The following is a 7,841-nucleotide window of genomic DNA, read 5'->3' as shown; positions in this document are numbered from 1 at the left end:
TCCAAGGTAGAAGAAACATTTATATGGCTTACTTAACTTTGATAACTTACATTTATTTGAGTAATTACCAATTGGTTTTGGGATGTGTGCCTGGGAGGTTGAATTGCTTACTGTTAAATATGCACAGAGCTGTCTTTAATGCGGCAGCCCCAGTTTTTCAGGGGGCCCCAAACCATCTGCTCATTAAGCCAAGGTGTCTATTCACACTGGTGTGCACCACCACAACTTATAGTGTCCACAACCCTGCCAGCTCTCTCTAAAGGTGAATGGATTGCTCCCCCTTGGAGGAGCACGGTTGGTTGGGTAGATCATGGATCTCCCACTCTCCTGTACAAAATAAAGGGAGCGCACATACAGATCTCTGTTTCACTGCTTTCTCATAGTTTAAGAAAATTTAAAGAATAAGAGAAAAATGTGGGGGTAATGATGGGGACAGAGAAATGGGAGAGATAATGAGAAAGAGGAGATATAGTGAGAAGGGGAAATAATGAGAAGAAAGAGATACAGGAAGAAAGTGGAGAGACAATCAAGAAGCTGAGTCAAAGGATATAATAAGGGGGGAGATAGGAAGAAATGTGAAAGATAACAATAAGGTGAGATGGGGACAAAGGGGAGAGATAAACAGAAAAGAATAGAGGTAGAGGCAAGAAGGGAGATGGATAAAAAAGAAGAGAAAAAAGATAATTTAAGATGAGAAATGAGAGACATGGGGAGAAAAGATTGAAGACAATGAAAAGAGGGAGAGATAACGAGAAGAGGGAGAGATAATGAGAAAAGGTGGAGAGCTACAGAGAAAGGAGAAGAGATAAAAAGAGAAGGTGAATTAGGTAGAAAAGACAGCTAAAGAGAAATGGGAGAGAAAATGAGAAATGTGGGTAGAAGAAAAGGGGGAAGCAATCAAAGAGAAGGGAAGAGATAAAGAGAAATAGCAGGAGGGAGAAAAAGGAGGAGACCTAAACAAAATGAAGAGAGGAAATGGAAAAACGATGAGGTAAGGAGAAAAAAGAGGAGAGAAAAAGAGAAGGAGAGACAATGAAGAGATAAACTGAAAGGGGGAAAGAGAGAAGAACGGAGATAAAGAGGAGTAGGGGGCTTAAAGATACCGAAAGAGAGATCAAAATAAAAGGCTGAGATAAAGATGAGGAGAGATAATGGGAAGGGGGAAATCACAGAGCAAGGGGGGAAATAAAGAGAAAGGGAAGAGGCAGGGAAAAAGACGAGAAGTAAAGAGAACCTGGTCCTGGAACCAGTCCTTATTTGTACAACCTGGGCAAGTCATATGTGTGCAATATGGGTGCTGGGCAAGTTCTATTTGTGAAATCCAGGGCTGTCATTTGGAGTGTGCGACCTCTGATCCATGACTGCAACTTAGGGTTTCCCTACATTGTTTATTTGACCTATATCTTCAATGCTGAGTTTGCATGTGGTTTACAGTTGATCTATACCTACAAGGCTGTGTTTCCATGTGTTTATTTGATCTAAACCTGAACCACATGAGGGGAAGAGAAGTGTGGTACAGTGAAGGAGGGGACCTGAACACCTAAGGTTGGCACTGATCGTGACTCACACGTCTGTTTTGCGTTACACGCCAGGATCACACCATTGATTTACTATGCTCCTCTCCTGTCCTGCACATGTGGGGACGTCTTACGCGGACTGGTGCTAGGGTCAGCAGGAGGAAAGGCTACACTGACTCTGACGGTCTCCTTCTAGACTGCAGAGTCAGTACGGCAAGTACGCTTGTTTGTTGGCTTGGGTTGGGTTTGGGGCCAAATTGCACAATAGGAAGTGTGTGTGTGGGAGGGGGGTCAATGAATATTAAAACTGTCCTGAGTATACATTTAATACGCAATCCACTTTCACTGAAACTTTTAGATGACTCATTCAGTCAAGGCTGAAATTACTTTAAAATGATTCAATTCTCATTTCTCACGCTTGATTTGACCAATTAGTTTTTTCCCCCAATTATGGGCCCTTCAGGCTCCCCACAGATTCAGCCCTTTTCTATTGGCATTTGTTCCTCTTATTTCTATGACTTATGTACACCATCAATTTGTTGAAGGATTGTGTTTATCCTGGAATACACAGATCATCTTAAGTTCCATTCCATATATTTTTACAAAATTGTATATTTAAACTTAGGTCAAAGCTTTATTTACATCGCAGGTACCCTAAGTCACAAGGGTCTAGCTGGCCCTTACATATTCTAAAACCTATATAACATGGGGATTATAAATGCTTTGCAAATTGAACTAAGTACACTTGTTATGAAAACCAAATATAGGGCTGCAACAACTAATCGATAAAATCGATGATAATCGATAATGAAATTCGTTGGCAACGAATTTCATTATCGATTAGTTGAATCGATTTTTATCGATTATAAAATGAGGGTTTTTTCAGAGCAAATGCTCTGAAAAATACCCCCGTGTTATAATCCGTTTAGTGTGACTCACAGGAGTCACAGCAGCAGTTGCTACTTACAGTTCCTCCCTGCAGTCACTGCCGATTGGCCCGCCCACTTCCTTTTTCCAGTCCCTCCCTGCAATCGCTGCTAGAGAAAGAAAGGGGCGGGGCCAATTGGCAGTGACTGCAGGGAGGCACAGGGAGGAAGAAAGGGGCGGAGCCAAACAGCCAATTGGCTCCGCCCATTTAATTAGCATCACCATGGCTGTAACACTCATCTAACTGTGAGTATAAAATTAATATTTGGGCTGCTGAAAGTTAGGGGAGGTGGGGGTTAATTTAGGGGCAGTTATAGTTAATGGGGTGTTTAGGGTTAACTTAGGGGCAGTTATAGTTAATGGGGTATTTAGGGTTAACTTAGGGGCAGTTATAGTTAATGGGGTGTTTAGTGTTAACTTAGGGGCAGTTATAGTTAATGGGGTGTTTAGTGTTAACTTAGGGGCAGGTATAGTTAATGGGGTGTTTAGGGATAACTTAAGGGCAGTTATGGTTAATGGGGTGTTTAGGGTTAACTTAGGGGCAGGTATAGTTAATGGGGTGTTTAGGGTTAACTTAGGGGCAGGTATAGTTAATGGGGTGTTTAGGGTTAACTTAGGGGCTGTTAAAGTTAATGGGGTGTTTAGGGTTAACTTAGGGGCAGTTATAGTTAATGGGGTGTTTAGGGTTAACTTAGAGGCAGTTATAGTTAATGGGGTGTTTAGTGTTAACTTAGGGGCAGGTATAGTTGATGGGGTGTTTAGGGTTAACTTAGGGGCAGTTATAGTTAATGGGGTGTTTAGGGTTAACTTAGGGGCAGGTATAGTTAATGGGGTGTTTAGGGTTAACTTAGGGGCTGTTATAGTTAATGGGGTTTTTAGGGTTAACTTAGGGGCAGTTATAGTTAATGGGGTGTTTAGGGTTAACGTAGGGGCAGTTATTGTTAATGGGGTGTTTAGGGTTAACCTAGGGGCAGTTATTGTTAATGGGGTGTTTAGGGTTAACCTAGGGGCAGTTATTGTTAATGGGGTGTTTAGGGTTAACTTAGGGGCAGTTATAGTTAATGGGGTGTTTAGGGTTAACTTAGGGGCAGTTATAGTTAATGGGGTGTTTAGGGTTAATTTAGGGGCAGTTATAGTTAATGGGGTGTTTAGGGTTAATTTAGGGGCAGTGGTGATTGATGGGGTGTTTAGGGTTAATTTAGGGGCAGTTGTGGTTGATGGGGTGTTTAGGGTTAATTTAGGGGCAGTTATAGTTAATTTAGGGGTAGTTGTGGTTGATGGGGTCTTCAGGGTTAATTTAATGCTGAGGACTGAGGGTTAATTTAATAATTTAATAAGGTTAACTTAAGGTGCAGTTAGAGGTAAAGGGGGGCAAACTGAGGGGAATCTAAAGCCTGGGGGCAGTGAAGATTAATCCTGCATTTATTTATAAAAGTATTGTGTCTGTGAACGAGTCTGCAAATCTATGAGTGCACTATGGCATATCAGGGGGGTATCCGGCATACCTGACTAGGACGGAGTGACATATCTGGGGGTATAAGGCATATGTGGGGAGGGCAGTGTGGCATGTCTGGGAGGGCAGTGTGGCAAGCCTGGTCTCAAATATGCATAACTGGGGGGCAGGTTGGGGAAATAAACACAAGAAAAAAAAATATTCTGCCGTTTGTTTTTAACATCCTATGTTACTTTATTAAATAATTTAAAATAAATGAAAAATTTAATTTTTTTTATCCGATTAATCGAAAAAATAATCGGCCAACTAATCGATTATGAAAATAATCGTTAGTTGCAGCCCTAACCAAATATTTGGTAAAGCAAACCACTAGGCTCAAGGATCGAATGAATTTTTGTTTATTGTCTAAGCATATGTGAAGAATCTGTCGTCTGAGCATGTCTGTTAAATGTGATCTGTTCACTTGAGAGAGATCATCCAATCTGGACTGACAAAGGAAAGCCCAAACAAGAACTGGTTGTTGCAAAGATGAGGGCATTTCTGGGTGACCTCCAGACATGGTGGCATGCGCTGGAGAGATTTGCGATTGTGCTTTGATCTTAAAGTCCAGTGCCATGGAGGGGCTATCTTGCACTTTTCTAAATCTCCCCACTTGATGTGTTGAAAGAATGGGTGCTGCCTGATGTCACCTGTATTTCCAAGACGATGCTCAGGATCCTTTTTCAGGAGTTCTTTCAAGATGGCCACAGCTCGTTTGCTCAACCCTTGGTGGTAATGAGGGTCATCGTGAATAATTGAACGGGCCGTAGCTTTCTTACAGTTTCCACAATAGAAAGGAAATAGTCCCTCATTGAGCATGCGGAACAGCATCACTCCGAAGGACCACCAGTCCACAGCAGCTCCATATCCCTTGCCCAAATGTATCTCTGGGGCCATGTACAAGAAAGTCCCACGGCGTCCCGTTGTCAGTGTGGCTCCAAAAATATCTTCTGCGACAAGGCCAAAATCACTTATTTTGGCATGCCCTCTACCATCAAGTAAGATGTTGTCTGGTTTCAGGTCCCTATGGATAATGCCGCGGGAATGAAGGTATTGGAGGCCACAGGCTATTTCTGCTGAATAAAACCTTGCTGTTCTCTCCTTCATGCAGCCCACTCTGCGCATGTACTGTTCAAGGCTCCCTGCAGGCATGTATTCCATGATAAAGAAGACACGGGTTTCTGTCTGGAAGGCAGCGTACCCATGGCAGAGAAACGGGCTGTTCCTAGCCAACTCCAATGTCCTCTTCTCTGGTAATATATGCTTTGTGGCTTTCTTGCTAACCATTTTAACGGCTACCATGGAATCATTTCCAGTGAATGAAGCCAACATGACTTTCCCAAATGCCCCCTGTCCTAGCTCAAACTGAAACCTAAGGCTGGACAGTGAAATGGGGAGGGAGTCTCTAGAGCTCTTCACACTTAGACAATCTTCTCCTGATCTATTTGGCTCCTCATATCTATGTATTTTCTTCTCAGGGGCACTGCTGTTTGCACTGATTTTGTGCCGTTTTCTCACATTCCTTCTTGCATCTTTTACAGAATGTTTTGTTTGCGCTGGACTATTTGCCCTGCTTTGGCACTGGATGTTCCCCTTTTCAGTACAACTGCAGCTTTCCTTTTCTCTTCTCCCCCCATTGCTCTTTTGGGGTACTGAGAGTCCTTTGTCCAAGGTCATCCTGTATTCATCTCTTCTCCTCCACCTTACTGCATTAAGTAAAGCATTTCCCGCCCTTCTGAAAAATGCACAGATTGTGCTTGGGCGGCGTTTCTGTGTTCTCCACCTTGGCAAACAGAAGAAGCTACATTCTTCCATAGCTTGTGGTGGGTTCCCACTATTTTCCATCTTGCTATTTCACAAAACTGGCTATAACACTTTTAACTTGCTATCAAAAGCACCTTGTAAGTGTGAAGCGCTGAACTGCACTGAGGCGTGGGGGAGTGGCCTGGAACTATAAACAGTGATGTCACTGGCCTTTATGATGTCATAATGCATAGATCAGGCAAAGGCAGTTTTGTTTAGATGTACGCCAGTGCTATTTAAAACCTCACTTTTCTAATTTAGGTGTTGATTTTTTTGGAAAAAAAAATGTTTTTAATTGTAAGCAATGTGTGCTTTGTATAGGTTTTACCGGAGATATTATAGTTTGATGCCAAAGTAAAATTTTATATGTATCCCAACTTTCTGTGTAGCAAACCATTACATTTTTTTTTCTGTGGTTACAGTAAAAGGTTATAAGCTCCTCATTTCATTGCATACCTATATCAGATGGGGAGGAATTTTGTTGACCATCCAACAAAATGTCCCTGAGTCTTGATGTGTTTTTGATTAAGGATGAAATGCTATTTATCATATAATGTAAAGTGGTCTTAAAGGTGTTATTCTAGGGCTGTTATTAATGTGAATGGTATAGTGGGTGAGCCTCTGCAGTCCTTTCATATCAGTACTGCTCATATGGGATAGTGCATGTCTTAGCAATGGGCACATACCTAAGCAGTTTGCATCGTCATCAGTGTGCTAGACTTGTTTTAGAATCAGTGCGGCTGTGGGGTTCCGTACATTACTTCAGCCAAGGACAGCAGTCCCTTATCAATGTGCTTAAAGATGACTATGGACACTTATTTTTCATATGTATTTGCCTACTTTGTTGACCCACTAGGCAACCCTAAACACTGGCTCCAACTTGTGTGAGCCAATGTAAGCATAGAAATATGAATAAGTAATATAGCAGCTGAATGTCAGTTATTGCGGCTTCTTGACATTGTTCTTGTTAGTTTTTCTGCATAGAGGAAACTCTCCCTGGCTGTGTTAAAATGTCACTTGAAGATGACTATTGGTGCATTCCATGTGCTGCCGGCCACCTAATTCACACAAATGATGCGGCCCATCCTGAAAATAAGTGTGTATTGCCAGGACTGCCTGGACTTTCCAAACACGCATGGATGATGCCGCAAATGCCACTTTCAAGATTAAAATAACAATGGTACAGGAAGAATAGAAATAATGTGCACAAATAGAAGCTGGCGATCATAATGTATAACACATACCTGTGTGCTTCAAGGACCCTTTCCGTGTGTTCTAGTTGGTTTTACAAACTGCTGTATTTTAAATAAGGGGTGCAGCCCTGCTAAAAAGAGGTTCCTGCATGTACAGCAAGCTAGTCTTTTCAATTTGCATAGGAAATGAGAGAATGGGGAGGGGAAAATCAAAGAGAATCTGGTCCTGGGACCAGTCCTTATTTATACAACCTGGGCAAGTCATATGTATGCAATATGGGTGCTGGGCAAGTTCTATTTGTGCAATCTGGGTGCCAGGGCTGTCATTTGGGGTGTGCGACCTCTGATCCATGACTGCAACTTAGGGTTTTCCTACATTGTTTATTTGACCTATATCTTCAATGCTGAGTTTGCATGTGGTTTACAGTTGATCTATGCCTGCAAGGCTGTGTTTCCATGTGTTTATTTGATCTAAACCTGAACCACATGAGGGGAAGAGAAGTGTGGTACAGTGAAGGAGGGGAACAGAACACCTAAGTGCCTGAACACCTAAGGTTGGCACTGATCGTGACTCACACGTCTGTTTTGGGTTACACGCCAGGATCGTGCCATTGATTTACTATGCTCCTCTCCTGTCCTGCACATGTAGTGTGGGGACGTCTTACGCGGACTCGCGCTAGGGTCAGCAGGAGGAAAGACTACACTGACTCTGACGGTCTCCTCCTAGACTGCAGAGTCAGTATGGCAAGTACGTTTGGTTGTTGGCTTGGGTTGGGTTTGGGGCCAAATTGCATGCTAGGAAGTGTGTGTGTGTGTGTGTGTGGGGGGGTGAATCAATATTAAAACTGTCCTGAGCATACATTTAACACGCAATCCACTTTCACTGAAACTTTTAGATGACTCATTCAG

The 7,841-nt window shown here is 42.5% G+C and overlaps 1 protein-coding gene across 1 annotated transcript; it reads right to left on the bottom strand.

The window, feature by feature from the left end:
* Positions 1-4,356: 4,356 nt before the first annotated feature.
* LOC128483991 (protein kinase C delta type-like) lies at positions 4,357-5,613 on the bottom strand. The gene has a single exon (XM_053460312.1). It carries the CDS (start codon positions 5,611-5,613, stop codon positions 4,357-4,359), a length of 1,257 nt encoding a protein of 418 aa, XP_053316287.1.
* Positions 5,614-7,841: the final 2,228 nt, after the last annotated feature.

The sequence above is a fragment of the Spea bombifrons genome, chromosome 3 (assembly GCF_027358695.1).
Source record: "Spea bombifrons isolate aSpeBom1 chromosome 3, aSpeBom1.2.pri, whole genome shotgun sequence".
Taxonomy (NCBI): Eukaryota; Metazoa; Chordata; class Amphibia; order Anura; family Pelobatidae; genus Spea; species Spea bombifrons.
This window is presented reverse-complemented; position numbering and strand designations above follow the sequence as displayed.